The 25493-nt window shown below is 53.9% G+C and overlaps 1 protein-coding gene across 6 annotated transcripts; it reads right to left on the bottom strand.

Moving 5' to 3' along the window:
* On the bottom strand, positions 1–24130 carry NFYC (nuclear transcription factor Y subunit gamma). 6 transcript variants are annotated; one of them, XM_065744682.1, is made up of 10 exons: positions 23966–24130; positions 13326–13438; positions 10150–10221; positions 8851–8964; positions 7221–7316; positions 4429–4602; positions 3492–3650; positions 1476–1583; positions 769–828; positions 1–363 (listed from the first exon to the last, which is right to left on the bottom strand). In XM_065744682.1, the coding sequence occupies exons 2-10, from the start codon at positions 13428–13430 to the stop codon at positions 244–246; spliced, it is 1008 nt and encodes a 335-aa protein (XP_065600754.1). In that variant the 5' UTR covers positions 13431–13438; positions 23966–24130; the 3' UTR covers positions 1–243. The 6 variants fall into 6 exon arrangements, with proteins under 6 accessions (XP_065600754.1, XP_065600755.1, XP_065600751.1 ...); XM_065744683.1 differs by having other exon boundaries at positions 3492–3629; positions 23966–24128; XM_065744679.1 differs by having other exon boundaries at positions 1–360; positions 23966–24049.
* Positions 24131–25493: the final 1363 nt, after the last annotated feature.

The raw sequence follows: 25493 nt of genomic DNA, 5'->3' as shown, positions 1-25493 counted from the left end.
CCAAAGCAGGCGCAGTACCCTTTAATAACATCACCAGATACAAAGGTTTTATGCTGCTCAGTGAGATGCTACAGATCCCATCAGCTCTCCTCAGTCTGACGGGTGCACGAAAACACCGAAATGTGGACTTCCAGAAGGAAAAACCTCGTGATCCCGTCAGCATCCCAGAGCCGGCAGAGCCCGCGCAGGCTGAGCTCCGAGCACAGGGACACGGAGCTGGGTGTGCTGCTCAGAGCAGGGCCCTCAGTCCCCTGTCACCTGCGTGGTTGGGCCGTCCGAGCTCTGGTTGGTGGACTGGATGAACATGGGCTGTGCGATGTCCTGGCCCGCAGGCATGGTCACCTGCTGGATCTGGTACAGCTGCTGGGAGACAGAAATGGGGAGAGGGCGGTGAGTCCTGAGCACACACTGCACGGGGCTGCGCCCCAACCCCGGTGCTCAGCACGGCTCTGGGGGCTGTGCAGGATCCATCCCCAAGCACTGCCAGCACGCATCTGTCATTAAACCATAAAGGAATGGTGCCCCTTCAGGATGCCCAGCAGCAGCCAACAGCTGAATGTGAGGACCTCTACCCTAAGCTGGTTAGGACTGAGGGACTGAAACCCACTCGGTGCATTACTTCAGAGCAAACAGAGCACAGAAGAATCCTGCTGAATTAAGAGCAGCACGAGATCCACTGCCTCTGCCCGGGGTGTGGATCCAGAACACACAAACCTAAAGACAGTCCTCCCAGCTTTGCTTCTGAAGGGAGCAGCACGGAGCTCTTACCTGCCCGTCTGTGAACTGGCTGAACTGCTGCTGCCCTTGCTGGACTTCTGTCTGCGTTATCTACGGGGACAAGAGAAGGACAGTCAGTGACAGAGCTTTGGAGGGGGTCACAACCCCACAGACATTGTTCTGCCGTGGCCTTTAAGAGCTCTTCCACTCTTCCAAACCTCACTGCCCCTCGGTGCGGTGCCCCACCCAGGCCAGCAGCCCGCGGGGCTCAGACCTCACAGAGCACATCCCCCAGATCTCACGAGGAGGACGCGGCCTCCAGGACCTCGGAGAAGCAGCAGCCCTCCTGTCCTCTGAAGGCAGAGCACGATCCCTTAATGAGCAGCTCCAAGACCACGAGCCATCCTGCCGGCAGCAGTGCTGGCCGTGGTGTCACCGCTGCAAAGCTTTCCTGAGAGCTGTGCTGCTGCTGCTCCCTCCCCCAGCCAGAAGAAGTACAGAGGAGGCTGATGAGCCCGCAGCCAGCTCACAGAGAGCAAGGGCTGCACGCAGCAAGGCACACACACGCACACAGCTTTCACATACAGGCAAAGGGAACGCACACCACGCTCCTCGCTTTCTCATTCTGATGAAGGGAACAGGAAGAAAAGAGAACTCCGGAGCCCTAGCCCAAGAGCTGGGAATTCACTGCAGTCAGCAGTTCCAGGAGCTAAGGAGCAACGCTGTGACAGTGCATGCCAGCCCTGGACAGTGCATACCTGCTGAGCATTGGTTGCAAGCGTCTGGATCTGCCCCTGGACTACCTGGGTGCCTGACACAGGTTGGGCCAAGCGGATATACTGCAGCTGGCCAGCATTCAGCTGAACCTGGAGACAAGCAGGGGGGCAGGGAGAGAAAATGAAACAGGTAACTGTGTAACCTGAAACACACAAACTTGTCTTCTTGTTTCCACAACAGAAGCCAGAGTAATAGATGACACTGGGGTGCTGATCGCCGGTGGAGGTGAGGAACTGGCACAGGCACTGCCAGAGCACAGAGCTCCTGCAGGCTCTGAAGGACAGCTTGGGATGGGGGCAGCCAGTGAGCAGCTAAAGCACATAACTGCTGTGTTTCAGAGCACCAAGAGCACTTCTTTTCCCTTTTAGTCACCAGAGTGCAGTTACTGCTCGGCTCCACCACTTCACACACGAAGAGCTCTTAGGAGCTGCACGTACCACCACTCCTACAGTGCCAAAAACGCAAGAGAAAACACAGCAAATCTTCACATGACTGAGGACAGCAGGGATGGCAAACCCAGGGACACTGCGAGATAATACCTGAAGTGCAACTCTTCTTCACCTGGCAAAGGCCAACAGCTTCTGTGTCAGCGCTGCGTGACACACAAATGCAGGTTTATTTGTTTCCTACAGCCTGGGGAGAGGGGTCTGAGCAGTCAGCACAGTAGCCCAGCTCCCAGTTTGGGTTTTGTGACAGGAACAGCTAACGGGACTCGGACACAGCCGAGAAGCAATGACTGATACTGCCATCGAGTTTCCCGTGTAGTGCTATTGACCTTGAGAACATTTCCACCCGCTGCCTTCACTTCAGGTGCGCTATGCACAAAAACGTTCTGAGCTTTTTTCCTTTCTAAGGAGGAGAAGACATGCAGGACAGCTCAGCGAGCACCAGTTTCACACTTCTGCATTTGTGTTAAGGAAGATTCTGAGCTGAACCCTAACACGGCACAGTGGGGAGAGCCACCACCACCAAGAGAGGAAGGGAACTGAGGGGGGAAACAGTAAAAGCGGAGCAGAAAGAGAGCAGCGAAGAGACCACGGACTGAAAGCCACGCGGCTGTGTTCTGCTGTGCCTCACTTGCAGGAGGCAATGAAGGGAAAGGAGCTTCCTCCAGCACAGACTGCGGCTCTTCAACGTGCTGCCACTAAGAGGGATGGCATTAATTACTGCCAAAGCACAACTTCTCCTGGATACCAAAGTGAGAGTGCTTCATTAAAACTCCCCTTCTAAGGGGCTCTGTTTTACGGTCGTACACTTATTAGGAACCCAAGTGCCCCTGAAGATGACAGATGCCCACTGGGGCGGCACACAGCTCCCACCCCAAGCTGCAGTACAAGCAGTGCCTGAGCAGCAGCCACCAGCACCCCCCTCCAGGCTGCCAGGTGAGATGGGGCTGGAAGAATTCTGCTGCCCAAAACCAGGTGCTAATTAAAAAGCCTCCAGTGGCCTCCTCATAAAGCACACCAGCAATTAAGACAGGATCACCTATGTGGTGAACAGCACTTTCTGCAGAACACTACGGCCCCTTCACAAGCTGCATTATAAAGAATTCTTTCCCTCTGCAGATTTCCAAGTCCCCTCCCTGCACAGACTTTGGTGGAGACAAGAGGGAAACGAGCCTGAAACTCCTTCACTGCCGTGCTGCTACCACGGGTTCACCTGGGCAGGGGTGGACTGGGAGAACGTGGCAACGTGCACAGCCTGAGCTTCCTCGAGATGCTCTGACAAAGCACAAACATCTCCCAGACAGACAGGCACTGCTTCCTAACAACACTGCTTCACCTGTGCAGGAGCAGCGGTGGAGGGCACCACGTGGCTCAGAATCACAGAACTGTAGGGGCTGGAGGGGACCTCAAGAGATCATCGAGTCCAACCCGCCTGCCAAGGCAGCTCCCTACACCAGGCTGCACAGGTAGGAGTCCAGGAGGGTCCTGAATCTCTCTCCAGAGAAGGAGACCCCACAACCCCCCTGGGCAGTGTGTCACGCGTGTGCTTACCGGGATCTGCTGGATCTCCCCCGTGTTGGTGATGATCTGCTGCATGACCTGCATGGTCTGCCCGGTCCCGCTCTGCGCCGGCTGGCTCTGTCCTTGTGGCTGGGCCTGCACGATCTGCACTTGCTGGCCTTCTCCCACCTGCATTGTCACAGGGATGGTCTGCATTCAGCACAGGGCTGCCACCGAGCACACTGCTCCTTGCTGCTGCTTCCAGCACCCCAAAAGACCCAACAGATGCCTTAAGGCACCCTGCATGCTTAGTTCAGAACAACGCTATGAAGAGGGAGCACACTTTGTGGCTTTACCGAGAGCTGCTCCTTGGCACAGCTACCAAAGAGACGTGCCAAATGGCATCAGGAAAACGCGTGCATCTCACGTTTGAGATTTCAGAGCTCTGGAGGTAGCAGTGGCCCAGGAATTGGAGCATGCTGCCTGCCAGAACAGCATCGAGAACAGCAAAGGGAGCCACACCGTGGTACTGGGCAGAAAAGGAAAATGGATTGAAGAAAAACAAAGCAGGCCCCATTTTCTTACCAACACTGTGCCTCTCAGAGCATCTATTTGTTGTGTTCTCTATCCTCAACATGCTATTCATAAAGGCAGGGGGAGGAGGAGAAAAAACAACAACAAAACCACACTGTAACAGTAACACGATGGACTGCGTGGAAATAGAGCTCAAAACTCATCACAGCTTCACTCACACGTGGAAAAGACAGAATCTGTCACTCGCTGTGGAGTAACAGCACACTGCACTCCCACAACACAACGCAGCCTAGAGCACAGAAATTAAAGGATATTTCCACTTCGCTCAGCGGCTCAGCACAGTGCAGTGCTTTAACGGTCTGCCAGAGGGAAAGCTGTCTGTGGAGCAGTGAGAACAGGACACTGCAGTGTGTGGCACGTGGGGGAGCCCAGCCCCGAGCTCTGCCCCGCTCACCTGCCCCTGCTGCGGCTGCGCGATGATGATCTGCCCCGGCTGGATGGTGGTTGTAGACGTCGTGGTCTGCTGGCCCTGCTGCTGCCCCTGCACCTGCACGGCAGCAGGCTGCTGAGCAAGTGTGAAATAATACTGCACGGGTTCGGCCGGGGTCACAGCCTGACGCACCTCCTCCTGCAGCACAGGACAGCACAGTAAACGGGGAGGGAACCGCAGCTGCCCACCCCCGCCACGCATGATGGAATCACGGATTTCACGTGTAATCCTCCTCAGCAAACGTCATCATCACCTGTTATCGTGACACGGAACGCATTGCAAACGCACCACGAAGACGTGCAAAGCCTCATCTGTCAGCAAAGCCTTCTCCTCGTGCCCACCACAGATCTTAGCCTAGCTCTGATGTCAAACCCCCGGGAACAGGAGCCGTGCTCTCAGTGCACACTGCAGGGCCTTGCTTTAGTTATTTCAATCCAATAATAACTTCATCTTGTGTCATGGCTCGACAGCCTCATTCTGCAGGAAGCAGGGATATCTCACGAGCATAAAGGAGCCACAGCCCCTGCTCCAGCTCGCTGCCAGAAGAACAGCACTGCCATTTTGTTCCAACGATGGATGCCTTTGGAAAAGTGCCTTATGATTACAGATACATCACGCAAAGCAAAAAGTGGCAGGTGGTTAACACTCAAGAATCACATCTCAAGCTCCCGGAGGAGCTCCAGGCCCTGCACCCAGCAGACACAGCTGCCCAGATGGTCACTCCATGGCAGAAGGCGTAAACAATCCTCTCCCAGCCACCTCGAGTTCACAGCTGAGAGTGTAGGATGTTTACACGTGCTACAGCATGGTAGGGCCCGCGTCACGCACGCCTGCTCCGCTCCCTCGTGTCGGAAGAGCTTTGCTCGTGGCTGACCTTCATTGCCCCCAACTGGGCAGGAAAAGAACTCCCATTAAACAAAAACGGGTGTCAGGTTTGGGTCGGAGAGCCCTTCCCCTCGGATGCTCAGCTCTCACAGGGACAGCTCACACCAGGAGGTGGCAGCCCCATGGCCCTGCTGCTGGCAGCTGGCTGTGACTCCTGAGCCTGGCCCTCAGCACCACCCCGCACAACTGTGGACACTGCACTCACTCACAGTACTTCCCACACACAGTAACACTGATTAATTCCTATTCGCTCCATCAAATCCACCCGAGGAGGGATTCATAATAATTTTAAGGTATATATTCAACAGGACATGTCTCCAGCTAGTCACAGAACCACAAGCACTGAAGTGGCTGTTCCTGCAAAGCCCAGTCCTTAGGGACCCTCAATTAAGGGCATCAGTATCTATTCCAGGTTCAAGTTTTCCTTACTACATGCAAAAATGACTTCAAGCACAAACCTGCACAAAGTAGGCTATATCCCATCGTCTGACATCCTTTATTTCCATCCACAGCTTCAGTTACCAGAGCAACATAACAGTCATGGTTCCCCTCTCAGCTCTTCCTCGTAACCAACACTAAGTTGTCAAACAGTCCTCTCCGTGGTAAAGCACAGACTGCACCCCCAGCCAAAAAGCAGAGGCTGACAGCCTATGGGCAGCTACTTTTCAGCACCGTGGAATAAGAGGAATACTTTCCACTGAAAAGTCCTAACCTATGTTGGATTTCTCCATCAAACTTCTCCTGCCATCAGCAGTGTCTCTCATCATTCAGCTGAGCTCAGAGTGAACATTTTGGTATCTCTGTTCCAAACAGAATCAGACAAGCTCCCACTGCTTTGGCAGAACAGTGTGGACTTCGTAGGGTTTGTTGTGATTGGAGAATGGGAAATGGTTTCTAACTAAAATAGGAGAGAGCAGATTGGATATAAGGAGACTCCCAGGGTCAGGCTGGAGGGGCTCCGAGCACTGACACAGCTGTGAGAGGACCCCTGTCACTGCAGGGGAGATGGGGCAGACGGCCTTTAAAGGTCCCTTCCGACCCAAACAATTCCAGGATTTCAAGACAAAAAGTGAAAGAGCAGCTTCTAAACTCCAGCTCTGCAGTGGGACCACCGTCTCTGCTCACAGAGGTATTTTTTGCATGCTTGATTTATGCTGGGATACAAGAAACACGTCAAAGCAAAGCTTCCAAGTAAAGAGCTTGCCAGAAAGCTGTTTTACAGCTCTCCACTCCTTCCAGTAGCACTCGGGAGAAGACATTTTAAGGACCACGTTGGACCTGTCAAAGACTAAGGCACTGCAACTGTCCACAAGAACCTGAAGACCAGCTGAAGAAAGCACTCAAACACAGCCCACGGGAGCTGGGTTTGTTTCCACAACGCGTGTGAAGCAGTAGGACCGAGCTCCAGCCCCACCTGACGCAGCTTGGGCACCATCTCACCTCCCATTTCTGCAGCACAGGCCTGCTGGCTTCCACGGCAGAGCAGTGCCCAGGAGACCGCAGCAGCCTGCCGCTGTAAACATCCGACTGAAAGCTCCTGCTGACACCTCACAGCTTCCAGTCAAGGATGTTTACAGCAGCGATGACTGCCCCCGGGATGTGGGAGGTGGCACCTGCCTGGCTCTTCCCTCTGGCAGACAAAGGATGCAGGCTCAGCACATTTCTGTGGCTTCAGTGAGTGCCCAAGTTGGGCTTCTGTCAGCACCCCTCTATGTCCACCAGAAAAAAAAGAAGAATCTGAAAATTGCTGCAAATAAACATGCATGAAAAGGGCACAAACGTGTACAGAGTCTGAGATTTAAACTTCTTAATCAACTCCCTAGCAATTAGAGTGACTCCTCCGCAAGGAAAGGGCACCAGCTCCAGCTCACCTGTCGCTTTGGAGGCTTCAGTTCATCCCTTGGAACGATGTCAATGAGGAAGTCAAACTGATCAAACTTTGTAATGGCCATGGCAATGTCATTCCTCTACAACAGAGAAAGGAAAAAGCAGTTTGCAGCTTTAGAAGCGTGTATGGTCACGAGATAAATCAGAGCTCTTTAATCAAAGGTGTTTATTACAGAACCTCCCTTAGGTAGGATCTACAAAAAAGAAACAGTATCACAGGATCTTATTCGGGGCGGGGGAATCCCAAGAGATGCTGGGAGAACAAGATGCAGCACGTGGAGGAGCAAGATGCTTAAAAGAAAGCAGGAAGATGACAACACGTACACAGCAAAGTGGCCAAACGTGTCAGAGAAAGGACGCGCAAGAGCCAGTGAGCTTCTAGGAAACACTGGCAAGGCAAACAGCTTCTCAAAACTGCTTTCATATATACAGGAATAAAAAGCTTATCTGGATAAACTTTTATTTCATGTTTTAACCAGAAGACGTCCTGAACAACCAGCCAGCACACGTCACCGCTGCCGCGGATTCGCTCGAGATCTCAAACAACCCCAAGATTTAAAACAAACAAAAAACCTGAATTTCTTAAAAAGAAAAAAAGAGTACTCCATCGTTGTGACATCCTAACAAGGCACCTTAAAGAGCAGGGCCCACTCCGGGAGCTATTAACTGAAGGTACTCTTGTAAAGCAGATCCACGAACAGGAGCAGATCCACGAACAGGTGATGCCCCCGCTGCCTGACACGTGCGTAACTTTAAGGGCACATCAATCCACACGCCTCAGCCCAGCTGACATTTCCAAACCCTGTGCTGCGTTGGCATTTCGGTGCCAAACAATGATCACGCAGAAAGCACAGGAGAGCCATTCCTCCTGTTCTGAGGGCAGCATACATTACAACTGCATCTTCACCAGGAAGGAAACTTCACTGAACGGATGTCTCTCCTATTTCATTCTCTGTGCTGAGGACTGGGTTCAATCCAATTTCCTCAGGAATACACTCCCATAACTCAGACCTCTCCACTCTAAATTCTTCCCCCAATACTTGATAAGCACAATTCCTCCAGCTGCACTGCCCATGCAGAGAGCAGCTGCTCTAGGATGGCAGCTGCTGGGAAAGGCAAAGCACTCATAAATTAAAACCTGGGTCAGTGAAAGGTCTTACTCATTAGGATCAGGATACAAGCACAGTTCTGAAATAATAGCTTGAAAGTAGTCAGCAGGACATGCCTGAGTTAACACTTGCTGCTTATGAAGCTCCTTGTCCTTGGTGTCTGTATCAAATACATCCTTCCCACACAAACCTGGGTTAAGGAGGTTGCAGCAGCCTCAGACAGTGAAGATGTGGCTCAGCGTCGGGCCGCAGTCAGTCCTGTCTGCCTGCCACAATGGCAATCCCTGATCAGTGTGTGGGAGGACCATTTTTGTTTTCACCCCTGCACGTTTATGCAGTTAAGCAAAAAGCATTTAAGCAGCACAGCTGTAGTGGGCAATGTGCTCTGCAGCCAGGTTTGCAGTGATAAAAGCCACTGCTTACGAAACATACCTCATGTTATGAAAACAAAGAGTTGGAAGCAGTTTGTGAAGCTGCTGAAGGGTAGGAAGGAGCTGCCCGGTACCTGCAGAGTCCTGCGCTTGTTGTCTTCTGTGTGGATCCAGGCTCGCAAAGTCAGTTCCGTTATGAATATCTGAGCTGCTTTGGCGAACAACACAGGAGCCTCAGCACTAATCATCTGTAATTAAACATACATTTTTTGAGGCTGCTATCAAGAGTCCAGTGCAGCAAAGCAGTAGTCAAGGTAACCACACCACGTAACTCAAATCTGAACGGCTGAGCTTAACAGTGAAGTTTGGGGAAGCTCTGTGGCTGTGGACCCGTGGTCTCGCAGTGCACGGAGCCTCCCGCCAGATGCAGTGCCAAAAGCACTGACCACATCCAGTCTGCCCTCAAAGCCTGCTTCACACACACCTATCAGCTGCTACCTGCTCACACTGGGTTATGGTGAGCCACAACATGCAGCTGTGGGCATCGCCCAACAGCTCCTCCTGGCAGTGCTGGGCACACACGGGCAGAAGCTGAAGAGAGCCTGGCCCTCATTTTAAAGCTGTGACATTAATATAATCTGAAATGAATGCAGAAATTGCAAAGGAGGTTTGGAGACACAGATAAAGACCATGTGCCTCACCAAATTCCTTTCCCTTAAAAAGTATCTCGCTCCAGTTTTGCTCACGTTAAGCAGTTTTGTTATTAGCTGGTTTGGCATTAGTGCTGAATCCCCAGGGCAGGCTTCTCCTGAAGTAACGCCAGAAGGAATGCCAAAGTCTTCTCCCCCTTAAACCTCATCTTCCCCTTCGTTATCAAAAACCTGGCACTCACTCACTTATGACAGTAAACGGGGACCTGGGAGGGTTGGGTTCCTTGTGGCTGCGGGCTGAAAGAACAGCTCTCCTGTGCAGGGAGACAGCACACACCTTTTTCTCACTCTCATTTAGCATTTAAAGGTTGTCCTGGGATAAGGATGGTGCCACACTGGGAATAAGACAGCGCAAAAGCATTCTTTGAACCTCCTCCAGCTTTGTGAAAGGAAGAGTCAAAAGGAACATGGAAACGTGAGAAAAGGTTGAGCACTGGGAAACAAAGGCCAAGAAACCAGGAAACACAGGATTATGCAGCAGACTGGTATCTAACAGAAGAAAGCAAAACTGAAGAAGTCTTAAGCAAAGATCCCAAGTGATTCTGCTTTCCCAGTTCAGTTTAATCACAGCAGGGCAGCCAACAGTGCATTCTGGTAACTGTTCTGTCATGTCCCTTAAACGTAACGATAAACGACAGTAACAAGTACTGGAGTGCAAGGAACTATGGCTACAACTGCCACCAAAAGGGTCGTGAGCACTTGAGACAAAAGCCATGAGAGTACCTTCACATCTTCATCCAGTTTCATTATCTTCTTAATCCGAGCCAAGGGCAGCTCTTGAACCCTGAAGTCCTTCTGCAGAGAGATTCACATTTGAGACTCTTTAGTGATGCTTAACTGGAAGCAGAGGTAAGAAACATGAAAACAAATCGGTGTTGTCTGAAACTGAACTGGCTAAAACTCGATAGAAATAACCCACTGTGTTTGAGGAATGGCACTTCTCCTCAGATCAGAGTATTCCCACACGCCCTGCTGTATCTAAGACAGCACAGCAGCACTTCAGCCTTCTGTCAGACTTTTGCATTTACAGTTTCACCTCGAAGTTGAAGTCCTTCTGCAGAACAGAATGTTTCTAACGTTATAAATAGATCCAGAAATATGTATTTGAAGCAACTAATTCAATTAGGTGTCTTAGGACTGAGAAAGCAATGGAATTTGCAAGGACTCGCTAGAGAAAATGAAGGCGAATCAGAGCTGCGTTGCCACAGGACCAAATCTTTGCTTTACTTTCACTTTGCTGCTCCCAGTACCAGTTTTAGCGATGAGAGCCCTGCAAAACCTTGCTCGATAATCTCGTCTACTCCTCTTCTTAAACAGATTTCTTGCAATTTTCCAGCAAAGGGAACTGCTGACTCAGAGCAGTGTACTGATGGTTTAGGAGACAGTGAGCAGAGGAGGCCGTCGCTGCAGCGCGTCAGCCCGCCCTGCCCAGCTGCTCAGCTCACAGCAGCACAGATGCACTCAGACTCTGTGCACGGGGACACAAACCCCTGGGAAGATCCGAGGGGTGAGGGAAGCTGCTGAGCCTCACTGAGGCTTTCTCTCTCATGCACAGAGGGCTGCTACAAAATGTCTTCTCAACCAAAACGCCACAAGGAGTAAGAGGAAACTCATCTCTGTTGGGAGGAGAGCTCTGCAAGACACATCAGTGAAACAAAAAGGGAAAAGAATACCCAAAACGTCATTTTCTACTGAAAAAAAATATATAGGAGCTGCACGTGGTACAGCCAGCACTGCAGCACGGGGGGTGTTATTAACTGATGATAGGTATGTGTATATATATATTCAAAAATCCCACAAAATCTTTGTGTTCTCACTCTGGAGAGAAATGTGGACGTGGCACCTGCTCTGGGCAGCACAGTGCTGGGGAAGGACTGGGAGCAATGGGAGAGAGCAGCCAGGCAGGACCTGTGTGTGAGCACACAGCATGCTCGGGGTGGCACTTCCACCAGTAACCATCACACAAACAAGCCAGCAGGTTGCTAGGACATGAAAAAATAGCCCTAAGAGTTTATTTTGCTAGCTAAGCTTGTTCCTTTTTAAAGCACCCCGGGAGCTCTGGGCCTCGAGGAAAGATGACGACTAAACTCCTGATCTGTGAAACTCGTCATGGTGTTAATTATTTTACTTCCACGAGCAGCAAAGTGCAAGCAGACAGTTGCAGCTGCAAGTGCACAGCACGGGGTGCAACGCTGTGAAAGCCCTCAGAGGACAGAGATGGGAGAAACTGGAGTAATTCGAAGTGCTGTTATCCCTTTAAGGCTGACAGGCAAATGTCACATAAATCAAAATCAATATGCAAGCACCATGGTGGAGGGAAGCGTGGCCACGACTGGCCACTGCCCAGCAGAACTAACTGTAGACACCAATTCTTCATCTTTTCTTTTTTCCAAATTAGGTCTCACTGCTTTCACAGGCCACTTCTAGCCCCGTGGAGCTGCAATGCTCCTTTCAGCCCAACTCTGCTTGCTGCTTCCCTGGGAGCGTGCTACAGCCCCTCCATCCTGCAGGACACAGACGAAGCAGAGCCCAGCTCTTGCAGAGCAGCTCCCTTTTTAATTCCCTGCATTCCAGTTAGTGGTGGCACGCTGCAAGCAGCCCAAACCAGAGAGAGCTGTGCAAAGCAGGCTTTCCATCTCACAGTGCTCTCACCTGCATGACACTGTACGTGCAGATGAGCTCTGAGGTTACTTCCATCCACATATACAGGAGCACGAGATGCACACAAACTTCAGGATCTCACTGTACTGGGAGCAGCCACATGCAAATGTTTTCCACTTAGCCCTTTTCCTTGCTATCTCCCCTCCAGTGTCCCCAGTTCATTTCCAGTGACTTCCTACCTTGCCATGCAATAAGTACATTCGCATGGCAGTTAAAAACTGAGCTGCCCATACTTGGTGAACATAAACCTCTTTCACATGGGGATGAAGACAAACTACAGCTCTCGAACACAAGAGCTCACCGCAGTAGAAGAAAGTAATTAATTCTAATTGTGCATACAAAATTCTACATCTGTTTCTTTAATCAAGTATCTGCATGAAGGCTGAAAAAAGCAGCTTATCTTCCAACCACTGGATTGGGGTTTTCACTTTGAACTGCCCATCTTCTGCCGGAGCTCTTTTGTTTTCACGTGCCTTGGAAGAGCGGCGTGCTGCAGGACTGCTGCATCACAGGCATCTTCCCAGCTCTACTGAAAAGTTGTTTTTATTGTATGCCCTCATTCTCAGGCACATCTCTTCTGGGGATGGAAAAATAGAAGCTACTTAGTCCAATTCCTATTCTCAGCCTCTGTGTGATTCTTTTTAATGACATGCCTTTCAATTAATAAGGTGTGAGATAATGATGCTCTCGGCATTGAAGTGATTTTCAGGACTTCAGGCTTGTCAAAGGGGGCGGTTCTGAAAGGGCATAACTGCTCCTACAGAAGACTAAAACCCAAAAATTCATTCACAAAATTGCTACCATCTGCCCATAGCTAGATGCCTGAACTTCCAAGGGAGGAGGGGGGGTTAAGAGTCACACTTCGATAAGGGTACCTGCGCACGGAAGGAACTTTTGCCACACATTTTGTATTACTGAAGTTGAGAAGCAGTACAGCGTGAGTTACAGCCTCAAATCCCTCAACCTTCTGTTACCTAAAACCACTGAAGGCAGCTATGCTTTCACCTGTGGACATTCTAATACCATCTCCCCTCCTCTTTGCTCCACGCAGACCACGATACCCCTGCAACTTTCTAGAGGCAGCCAAGCTCATCACTTCGCTTGCTAAACGCTGAATCAACTTGGTCGTCCAGTTGAGCTGAGAAAAGGCTGAATGTGCCAGGACGACATGGCATTCCAGGGAGGCAGTGGGGCACCACCCGTGGGTTTAGAAGCAACACGACCCACTGGGCACTCACCACTGTCAGGTTGCGGATCTCCTCCATGACGCGGGGCCAGAAGGATTGCAGGCTCTGCTGGGCATCGCTGCTGCTACCAGTGCCAAAGCTGCCATCCGTAGACATGCTGGTAACTGCGAGAGACCAGAACGAGCATCAGCAACGAGAGAGGGACGTGGGTGCACAGAGATGCACTCCAATCCCAGCACTGCAGGAAGGGGTCAGCCTGGCTGATCACTGGGGCGATCATCAAGGTATGCCACGTAAAGATACTCATAACCTCTGAAAGTGCTTTTTGTTGCTGTTCCATTTATTTCTACAAAGATCGTAAAAGAATATATAAAACAAGAGAGGGAATTGAAAACAAAAGCACTCCTTATTCCCTTGTTAGGGTTCTGGCTTTTCACAGGGACTCAGAACACGAGTGGTGCCGGTCACAGCCCACACTGCAGCGTGCTCCGCGGTGAAGTCGTTTATTCTAGGGCTTCTTACGGCCAACAGCAGTGCAGAGTACAGCAGCACATCCCCTCAAGGTGAACAGACAGTGTCAAGGGCAGCCTGGTATTATTTCTAAAAAGCATAATTAAACAGATTCTCCTGTGCCTGTTTGAAGGTGTCAGTGTCTGCGGACTCGCTGTGTGGCAGCACAGCAGGGCCATGCAGCGGGCAGCCATGCCCAGCGGGCACAGGACCTGCTGTTCCCAGCACAGAAGTGTTGTGGTGGATGCCAACGCAGTCGCTGAGCACCTCTTGAGCGAGCACCAGCCCCGAGTTAGTGATGCTAAATGCTCCTGGGGCCACACCAAGCAGCTCTGGATGACACAGACGTATGAAGAAGCCAACTCTGAGCCTCTCCTCATATACAGCTGCTGCGAAGGGAGCAGTGGTGTTACAGCTTCCACAGGGACAGAGCTCCAGAGGCACTGTGTGTTACTGCAGAACGGCAGCAGGACATGAGCAGCACAGCTCAGGGTGCTGCTGAGCCTCAGCCCTTCCCCAGGCCCAGGGCAGCACAACAGTAGCCAGCACACACCATGAAAACCCCGAGCACATCGGGGAGGGACGGCGGACCCTGGGAAGGAAGGAAGGAAGAGCTGTGGGGAACTCTGACGGAGCACAAGGAGGAGGGCACGAGAGCTCAATGGAAGGCAGGAAGAGCTGCAGGCAGGGCACGGGTGGAAAGCAGTGACTGACAAGCTGCTCCACGGCTCTTCAGCAGTTATTTGCATTATAATGCCACCCGCCTACAAATGAAGATATTTCAAGTATTTGTGAGAAAATACAGAGATAAATATTCTAATGAAGATTTAAAATTGGCACCCGATTCCCCCCTGTGATCTGCACTGTCAAATACAGACACAAAATGGTTTAGGCACACAAATAAAAGCACAGGGTCTCTGCTGCAGCTGGAGGTGCCATCCATCCCGGTGACAAGCTGAATCAGCTCTCAGGGCCTGGTTCAAAAACGCAGATGTCTTGCTTTCAGCCTGCACTGAAACTCTAGGAATCAACAGGTTATAAACAGAGCAAAGGGGAGGAGAGCTCTGGCATCACAGCAGCATTACACACAAGGGCAAATGAAACACGCGCATTAGATGTGTGCCATGTGCATCCAAACTTGGAAGGAGGAGCTGGAAGGGGCTTAGTTCAGTCACCCAGAAGTTAAGGCATCCTCCTGATGAACGCAGAGTCCCCCCCTGCACAGCACACCCAGGGCTGGTTTCAGGGCTCAGGGAGAAGTGCCTGATGTGTGACCCAGCAGTGAGGGGCACCTGCTGCTGCGAGTGGCTGACAGGAAACTGCCTACAGCAGGCAAAGGAATTGCCCATAGACTGGTTACTATGGAAAACGTACAGAGGGAAATAATGACAGACTCTAAAATAAAAGCCTAAGCAGGTTAAAACTACTAAGAAATTATTCTAGTAATGAGTTCCCACTAGGACAGATACATAAAGGCTTCAAACACGGCTGCAAGCACAGACGAAGAGCGAAACAAAACCAAAAACCCAAACTTCATGCAAGCCCTCAGCACTGGCTCCGTGACACCAACTCCAACAACAGAACCACTCCTGCACCACTGGGTAAGCTCCTTCACCAGGGAACTGCATTCCTGTATTTTGAGGAGTGCCTCCTACCAGAAGCAGCACCACCAAAAGAAATACTGCAGCACAGGGCTGGGGATGAGCCCCTGGAGCCAATGGGGAGGCAGCTCCTGCGGGCCCACGGGAGCAGTGTCTCACCCTATCTGCTCTGGGAACTTCCACAGCTCCCTTCCACTGCGCCCAGGTCTTCCTCCTGTGGATCCCTGACAGCTCCAGGCTCTCCCACCCCATCCTGCTGCTGAACAGAGGCTCAAGCCCATCTCACCGCATCACACAAGACACAAGCAGACAAACCCCAGAGCCCAAGGCCCCCAAAGCACGTGCCAGGTAAGAAGGGTCCACAGCAGCAGAGTGGGCTGCACCCGCCCCGACACCGCACATCCCCTCTGCGCACCTTCCAGACTCAGGAAAAAAGGAAGGGAGGCCAAAACGCTGAGGCCTGGGCATAAAATGCCTGGAGGTGATTACGGAGCAGATTAGCCAGCACATTTCAAGAACTAAGGCAGCAACACTTTGCAATTAAGAGCTTTTCTGCTCACCAGAGCAGAACACCTTTTACAGACGTTAAACTTACAAAGCCCTGTGCCAGCTGACAAATGCTTGAGGACCTCACTCTGTAGGAGCACAAAGCAGCCATGAAGACACTGCTGCTGTCTGCAGTTGTTGTTAAATAGAGCCCCAGCAAGGATCTTTCTTTAATGCCTGGGAAGGGGAAGAAGCCAAACGAAGCCATCCCCCCTGGACACCCTGGTGCACACTCGAGCAAGAAGTTGCTATTGGAAACACGAGCTGCAGAACAACTGCAAACTAAACTGAGAGCTCTGGTCTCACACCTCCACCTGGAGCAGTACCTGGAGCCCCTCAGCGGCCATATGGGGCAGGGGCTGGGGCACCACCATGAGGGGCACCCAGCAGAGCCCTGCAAGTTGGAAGAGCTGATCCACAGAGCTGAAAAGCGAGTACCTGGAACAAAGGCTGCTCCTGACACTCAGCACTGCTTTGGGCGTGCTGCTCTCACTGCAGCGCTCCGTTTTGGGAGCCTGGCCCTTGATTAAAAAGTAAGATGTGCACAGCCCACTTGCATATCTAAAGAATGAGCTCTGCATAGCAAGAAGTGCCAGACACCTGATCCTGCCCAAATCAGGAGGAACAATCTAGCGACGATGAACTAGTTTCACAAGAGAGGCACATACAGGTTTACACGAGTCCGGTGACACACTTCTGTAAATGGCAGTGGAGGAGTCTTCAACGTCTGACAGCCACGTGCCAGCACCCCCTGCAAGACCCTGCTCTCGTTACAGCCATTAGGGCACCCGAGGGAGCAGCAGAACCCCCACACAGAGCATCAGTCCCATCTGCAATGGGGCACACTGCCCCAAGCAGCCTTAGTGATGGCTGATGCTGAGCTGGGGGCTCTCCATGCCGTGAGGAGCACTTTGGAAGTCATGCCAATGGGCTGAAAGCGCTGCCACTGAGATGCCATGCCTCAGCTCACCACACAACTCTGCCCTGAGAGCCACTCGAGACAACACACGTAACCTTCTAATTCCTATCTGAACCTCCTTTCCTGAAATAAGGTCACGTTTACTGCAAGCCTAAGGACACGGCGTGTTTACACACAACTGTTTTTGGAATTGAGATCAGCCTTGAGCAAATACAACACAACAAAAACAAAGCAGGAACCACAAATAACAGGAGGCACAGCCAGGCCGCTCTGCACACAGCATCCCAGGAGTGTGAGCATTCAAAAGGCCACCTTTAAGGGCAACAGATTACACATGAAGTCACGGCCAAAATCATTTATCCCAAGATGTGGGAACTCCTCCCCGCTCCTGTCCAACAGTCCCATAACACTCTGCAGGCAGTGGGCAAAGCTCACAAACCTACAAAGGTTCTCAAGTTTTCAACCTCTCACGAGCAAATTCCAGAGGTTTCTGCCTAACCACCATAGCTCAAAACAGGCACTTCCTTCCAGAGTGCCATTATAAAAGCTCCTGCAACCCCCTGGTTTATTTTTAACCTTTCCTTCCTGCGGCATCGCACACAGCCGTGCTGTCACCCCGTGACGTCGGCACAGGAGGATCACCCCGGGCTGGATAAGGTGTGTATGCGCAGATTTCTCTTGTTCAGTCAGACGAATATTGAACACGGAGGACGGGGCAGCTGCACACCGTGCCGTTACCTGCGGAGGACACAGCACATCCTGCTGCAGGTTTGTAGGGAAGGCTGCACAAACAAGTAAGAAAGGGCTGAGCTGCAGTTGCTCTCGCCTTGGGGCAGAAAAACAAACAAGATGACCTCTTCAGGTGCCTTCCAGCCCTTCCTTCTTCAACTATTTAGCAGTATGTATTTTATCTTCAAAGCGCTGTTTGAACATTAACTCCCTCATACCTCTAACACATCACCTGTTTTCGTTCCTGCAAGGCACAGCGTTTGATTTAAGCCCAAATCACCGCAATGCCAAGGAGACAGGGTCTGATCTCTGCCTCCACCAGCACCCAGCTCCTCAACCCCAGCTCCAGAGGGACCAAAGCTGGGCTCTGCCCACCAGGCACGCTGCCCACATGCCCCTTCTGTCCTGCAATAACCCCGTGCCACCTGCTCTGGGCAGGCTGGGGCTGGAGGAGCATGCTGGACTCGAGGTGCCGGTGGCTGCTGCGGCTCCTGCAGAGGGGAGGCAGAACAGAGTATCCTACCAGAGAGCTACCAGTTTTTGCCTAGCACAAACTGACCAGAGAGCTTCTCCTGATATGAAATTACAGCCCAGGTCCCACAGAGCTACACAGAAGCACTAAGGAGCCCCAGATCCCTGCTGGATGCAGAGCTGGCACCTTCCATGCAGGAGGAGAGCCACCACGCCGTGCAGGAACAGCCACAGCACAGGCACTGCCCTGCACACAGACCAGAGGAACCACGGCACTTTGCTTACTTTCATCCAGGAGTCAGTGTGACCCAGCAGGGAAAGGCAATTACTGCCACAGGCGGTGGGACGCGGCAGTCTTGGGCAGGCTGCTGTCAGCTGGCTTCACTCCTTCAGGAGTTGAAGAGCAACAGCAATGACACTCACAGAAACTTGAGGACACTGCAACACATGAGCTCCATGAGCCCTGCTAAAAGCCCACCCTGAACCCCACACACAGGGCTTGTACCACAGACCCTGGCAGCAGCGCGTGGCACAGAACTGCAATCCAGCTTGAGAGCTGCAGCCCCACAGCGCTGCACCGAGTCAAGAAGCAGGCTGCAAACCTTAAACCACCACGTGAAAAATAACACCAGCACAGTTTTCTTTTGAAAGGTAAAGCAAACAAAATAATCTCAATTGCTGTTTGCAGTGGTTATTTTACTTCCCTTTCCTCTCTGAATGAAAGAGCACAAGGGTCAGACTTGATCTTTGGTGTTTCGACAGTTAAACATTATTAAATAGCTGCTCTCTGCAGGGCAGTACAGGCAGGAGAGCACAGGGAGCGAGAAGCAGAGGAAGAAAAACAGCTAACAAGTGTCTGCAAGGAACCCCGACGGCTCCCCAGCTCCTCCATCAAACATCCAGCAGACACAGAAAAGTCGCTTTCTTTTCAGATGTCAGTCCTTATGGATTTTGAGTTACTTATAAACAATGCTGCGTGACACTGCAAGCTTCTATATGGAGTTCTGCAAGCACCTCTGATCCTCTGGAGGGGCTCAGAGCGTGTGCAGGCTGCCAGCAGGAGCCGGGCAGCTGTGGGACTGCACAGCATTTAGGGCAGTTATGCTCCACTTCTAATGCTGTCTTAAGCGCCGTGTGTTTCTTTGCTCTTCTGCTGCAGTTTTAGGCTCAGTCACCACTGTCCTAAAGAGAGGAAGGCAGAAAGAAGGATTAAAAGCACACCTAAACAGCAGCAGATGCATGAATGGCAGATGGGAGCTGATCACAGACTGTGAGCTTTAAGCAGAGGGAAAGGCTGCGCCAGCTCCAAGCACTGCTCCTGAGAACGTTGCTGCTCTTGGTGGAGAAATGAAACGACACATGGCTTTGAGAGCCCTGCAGCCTCTTTCTCCTATAGGGATTAGGATACTCGACGCTCCTATTTCCTTCTTTACTCCATTTCATAAATTAAATTAACAAATGGCATCCTGCAGAAGTTACAAACAATCATTTCCATAACACGAGCATAAGCTTTTTGCATCCCAAGGTCAGAAAACTTCACTTAAATGAGGCACAGCCTATAGTGCTCAATGGGCAGGCAGAACGCTGCCACGAGGCCTTTATTTTCTCTTTTTGTAGTCTTGCACTACAAACACACAGATCTGCACACTCATGGGTCGCCTCCAATGAATACAGAAGGTAATGAGAGTGACCCACACTGATTCATGAGGCAGTGACCAAACAGGACAGCAAACCATAGACAACAGCAGAAAATCCCCACGGTGAAATCTCAGCACGCAGGACTTCTTGTGTTCTGAGCAGAACACAGCAGGACTTCCAGAGCTCCGGGCAGCTCGGCAGGTACCCGACGTTTGCTCTCACACACACCGTCCCTGTAACAGTTCTTTGGCCACTCTGAAGCACGACAGCAAAACAAGAAAGAGTTGAAGCTAACCGTACAAACCTGATTCACCTCCAGCACAGGCAGCCTGGTGAGCTGCTTCCTGTACCCACAGCACTGGAATACAGATGTCACGCTGCATTATATAAATACCAGATCCCAGGCCGATTCAAGGAACCAACAAAACAAACACCGACGCTGGCTCTGAAGGTGACCTCCTGCAGGCAGGCATCCACCAGGCTCTGAGCGTCTCAACCCATCGGCGCCAACTTCCCACAGCAGCCCTGCGCCCGCTGAGCCCCCCTTGCTTGAGCTGCCAGCTGTGTTAGTACAAGAAATAACCGTGGAAAAGTCCCCCCCACAAAACCTAAGGCCTGCTCCGTGTGCCTGCTCGAAACAGGGACCTCTGAGGCACAGAGAACACACCCCAACCCCACGGAGCAGCAGAACTGGGATGCGGGGACCTTCCCCCCTCTCCATGGGCACCAGAAGGTCAGAGCTGGCAGAATGCACACAAATCCCTTTTCAGGGCTGGAAGCTTTACGGCTTTTTCTGCTGTTCTTTACCCAGGAAGATCAAGCAGCACCTACTTCAGCACAGCCACAGCCTCTGGCAAGCTCAGGCTCTGAGATACGATGAATGCTGGGTGTAATGAAGACTCTGGCTACCTCTCAAAAGCATGGAGCAACTGAATGCATCCAAAATGCAGAGAAAAATCAGCTTAAAATGGCTCATCTCTACACGCAGAGGCCAGCAGTGACCTTCCCGCTGGCAGCAACGCCCAGATGCCCAGCAGCTGCCACTCAGCCCCGCCAATGACCTGGAGCTGCCACTGATCCCAACAGGGGATGGTTTTCCCTCTGCCCTTTCTCAGACGAAACCACATGAAGCCACAGAAAGCTGAGCCCGAGGAAGGGCAATGCTTCTCACCAGTCGTAATGGAAATTAAAATACTCAGGGATGCCTGGAGGCTGTAAGAATTCAAAGAGCACTCAGGTTGCAGCTGGAGCCCACAGTGTGGTCCCTCAGTTACAGGTGGCATCACCAAGAGGGCTGGGCTCAGGGAACCTCCCCAGCTCTGACATCCCACAGGCACGGGATGCACAATGTAATTACCTCCAGTTCTGGGGCCAACAATTTGCAGCTGGAGAACAAAAAGCCCCAGAGTGGGTCCAGAGCACCAGGCTGTGTCCTGCAGCCCCACCAGCACAGCAAGGACGTGCCAGCAGCACCCAGCATCCCGCAGCGGCGCAGGGAGAGGAATGCCTGCAATGTGCACTTAATTCCGAGCTGCACACCATTCCCCATGCCCTCAGAGCCCTGGGCGAGGGGAGCAGCTTCATTTTTCAACTCGCATTCTTGTTCTTTCCTGGCTAAAGTGCCGTAAACAAACTTTGTCCTTCATTCTGGAGGCCGGGAGCCGCGGCATCTCAAGGTCACTGCTGCTGATGAGGGGAGGCCTCACTCGGGCACTCAGCTGCAGCTCAGCACCGGCTCCAGGCCCAGGCCTGGCTCCCCCCAGTGCTGCCTGCTCGCCCCTGCTGCCCTCAGCCCTCTGGCCCCAGTGTGCACCCAGCAGTGCCCGGCCTCTCAGTGACCTTCAGTGTTCAGTAGCAAACTGGAGAGAAAACAAAGGGCTGCGGGCAGCAGGCAGGAGCCCGGGGGCCCGCTGCCCCCGGTGCCGCTGGGCCTTAGAGGCCAGGAGCCAGCTCCTGCATCCCCCTTTACCTCCCTCCTCCATCCTCCCCCAGCCACACGGCTCGGCAGGCATCGGGGGAGGCGCTGCCATTTTGTGCCCCCCCCTCCTCCAAGCTCCCGGTTAGCGGCCCCGTGGCTGCGCGGCCCCGCACACTGTTCAGCCCGGGGTGCCCCCTCCGTTCGCCCGCCCGCTCATCCTCCCTCCTCCTCCTCCTCCTCCTCCTCCTCCTCAACCCGCGGGCCCAGCCCAGGGCTCGGAGCCGCGCCCGCAGCTCCCTCCATCCGCGCGTTGGAGAGGCCCCGAGCGGAGCCGGGCGGTGCCACCGCTGCGCTGTCACCGGGCCGCGGCCGCCCCCCGACCAACCCGCGCGGCCCCCACCAGCACCACCAACTCACCGGGCCGCGGGGGCTGCCTGCGGGGCGGGACGGGATGGTGCCGCGGGGCGGTGGCCCCCGGGCGTCCCGGGCCGGTCCGCCATTCCTTTGTCTTTGAGCTGACCCCTGTCTGCCGGGACTCCGCGTCCCCGCCGGACCGGGGCCCCGGCCCCTTTAACAGCCGCCGCTCAGCCTACCCTGCTACGCCCGCCCCGCCGCACCCATTGGCTGAGCGCCGCCGGGGGGAGCCGAGGCCCCGCGCGCTCATTGGCTGTCGCCGGCGGCTCGCCCCGGCCGTCCGCTTCCTGCTTTAAAGTTACCTTGAGAGGCAGCGCAGGGGTCAGAGCGGCGCCCGCCCGCGGCCCCCACGGCGACGCGGCCCTGCGCCCTCCTCTCCCGCTCGGCGGCGCGGATTGGCCGGCTGGCACGCGGAGGGGTAGCGCGGCGCTGCCAATTGGCCAGCGCGGCTGTCGCTCCCAGCAACGCCCGCCCCCTCCCCCGGCGGCGCGTCACGGGACCGGCGGGCAGCGCTGCGGGGCCGCTCCTCCGGGGCACCGCCCACCGCTCGGAGGCGATGCCGGGAAAACATAAATAGAACGAAAGCGTGGGCTCCGCCTGACCTCTGCATCCCGCGGTCGGCGGCACCCGCTGCGTACAGAGCGCTGCTTGGAAGTGCTGCCGCAGCGCCACGGTTCTTGCTGTCAGTAAAAATGAACCGACAGCTTCCGCTTGGGAAGCCGTGCGATGAAAGGTTCCTTTCCATCGTTGCAGATGGAAGCACAGTGCGGCTGAGCTGGCCTTCAGAACTGCCCAAATCACATGTGATTTAACTAAAAACCAACGGGGGGGGGGGGGGGGGGAACGGGGGAAGAAGGCGTGCTGCTCTTCCCCCCAGAACAACCCAGCCCACATCTCGTGGCACTGCTCAGGATCACTCCTTAATGTTACACTCCTGAAGCCGACCCTTGTGATGCACTGATATCCAAGGGAACTGAACAGGCTCAAGGTCATGGTGTGGGATCTGCCCCCTGAGCTGGAACAGCAGCACCAAACCCAGTGGTCACAAAGGGCTGTGTCCGATTGTCACCAGTGCACAAAGGACAGTAAGCTGCACGCAGTTTTAGGCCAGCAATGCAATGAGGCTCAACACAGCCCCGCTAACAGCAGCCCTGTCCAAAAACAGAACCTAATTTAAGGAGAGCATGGATATGCCTATCAGAAGGTGCACAGTGTTGCCAAGGACAACAGCAGCGCCGGGTGAGACAGGTGTGTGTGCTGCGTGCAGGGCCACACGCTTACAGTATGTTCTGTGCTGCAATGGAGACAGCTGGGGCCCACCATTCCTGCACACAAAGCACCCCGAGGAGGCGGATTCCAGGACACGGGGCCTCCACCTGGAAGTGCTCTGAAAGACCGTGGGCAGCCCCACCACAGCCAGCAGCCGTTCGCCCCGGGCCGTGCTCCCATCCTCCTCTCAGGAACGGGCAGCACGCACAGGGCCCGCGGTCACGTTCAGGACCTCGAGCACAGAGTCACGCAGCCCTCAGGTACGCGCCACAGAACAGCTCCGCCTCACGGCCCGGTCCGGCCACCCCCTCGTGCACTCCTCCTGAGGCGCTCAACCGAAATAAAACAACAGAACGGGACGCGGGACCGGGCTGCCCGCAGCACGGCCCGTCCAGGCCTCACCTCCCCCCCCCCAGCCCCCACGCTGCGCGGGGAAACGGTCGGGCTCCCCGTCTTCTCCCCGGTCCGCATCTCAGCAGCCAATCAGCGCGCGGCTTCTTCCGCCCGCCTCCCCCAACATGGGCCAATCAGCGCGCGCGGCGCGTCTGTGCCAATCGGAGCGGCGCCGCCATAGAGGGGGAGAGGGGGGAACCACTCGCGCCGCCCCCGCCCCACGGCTGTCGCTAGGCCGCCGCCTCCCCCCCGCCGCCTTTCAACTCGCCCCCCACACACTCACCGGGCCGGTCGGCGCCGCGACCTCCGCCTCCTCCGCCCGGCGGCCGCGCTGCCCTCGGCCCGGCTGGCTGGAGGCGGGCGGGAGGGGGAGGGGTGCGGCTGGAGCGGAGCGCGCGCCCGGCGGACGAGAAACAAGATGGCGGCGGACCCGTGAGGCGGCGGGGCGGAGGCCACGCCCCTTCCCCTTGGGCCGCTTCACCGCGCAGGCGCATGACCCGGGGCTGATCTCGCGAGATCTCGGCGGCGCGGCCTGCGGGCTCTTGGCCTCGGCGCGGCCTTGTGCTCGGCCCGGCCCGCGCAGCCGCTCCTCCGCAGCTCACGCATCTCCAGCGCTGCGGGCACCGTGCGCGGCTCTGTCCCACTGAGGCCGCTCTGAGCTGTCTGACATGCACCGTGGGCCCCTGATCCGTCCTTCGTGCTGCTCACGTGGAGCAGAGCGGCCTGCCCTGCTGCCCAGGATGAGTGACTCGCACAGCTGCGCCGTTTGTGCTGTCAGAAAGCGCATCCCGACTAGATAACGTCGTTGCCGCCCTCCGGTGCCCAAATTGTTTGTGTCCAGTTCCCAACTAGAGAGGTGCGGCAGCTCTGGCTCCTGCTGTGCACCCTGCATGGGAGGAGGAGGAGCAGTGCAGCCTGCAGCGAGCAGACAGGTGCACGACGTCTGTAGGAAATAGGACAGGTCTCCTTGGCTGCATTTGCTGGCGTTTCAGGGCTAGGTTGCCCTTCAGACCGAGTGCTGGCACCAAAGCACAGCAAATCCCCACAGTTCTATTGCAAGTCTTGCGACTTGGAGATTTTGGGATGCTCACGAGGCATAGCAGCCAAGAGAAATAAGAGACGTGCCACGGTTTTACTTAAAATACATTTTGCCCTCCCAGTTCTCGCTGTTTCTAAGCTAGTCTCCTTTCATCGCAACGATTAGGAGCGGTGATCTGCAACGCTATCCAGCCCCTGCTGAAATGACTCATTTATAAATCAATTAGCCAGAACTGCTGCTGACTGCTGCCGGGCCCAGCTGCCCAACCAGCCAGCTGTTTCCCTGCTGAAGGAGGGGATTCTGCACAGCACCCACCCCTTCTCCTGCTCAATCCCTTTGTGTGCTGTTACCCTGTGCCTGTGATGCTCCATTTCCTTCCCACCTGCTCTGGGCAGCAATGCGTGCATTGTCTGGGGCGGTTTGGCTTCCCCAAGGATCACAACCATCTGCAGACACAAAGATGCCTGCGTCAGACCGCCCGAAACACGGCAGAGCCAAGAAGAATGAAAAAAAACCCTCAAACCACCAAACCACCAGAAAAACAAAAACAAAAACAAAAAACCACAACAGCTTTTTTTCCACTCTCTGGTTTATTGGTGCTTGTGTCATTTCTTTTGGTGGCTTGTTGATTTCGCTCTCGCTGACATCTGCTACCTGCTCAGCTGGGGCCTCCTGCGCCAGCAATGAGACCCAGAGGAGCTGTTCAGCACTGACTGCAGCCCCGAGCCGGCTTGCAGGAGGGCTGGGTTTGTTAAGCACTTAGGAAAACTGG

Source organism: Cyrtonyx montezumae, unplaced genomic scaffold (genome assembly GCF_038088225.1).
Source record: "Cyrtonyx montezumae isolate F1298 unplaced genomic scaffold, pur_monq_1.0 scaffold_31, whole genome shotgun sequence".
Classification (NCBI taxonomy): Eukaryota; Metazoa; Chordata; class Aves; order Galliformes; family Odontophoridae; genus Cyrtonyx; species Cyrtonyx montezumae.
The sequence above is the reverse complement of the archived record's forward strand: the minus strand, read 5'-3'. Positions and strand labels throughout refer to the sequence as shown.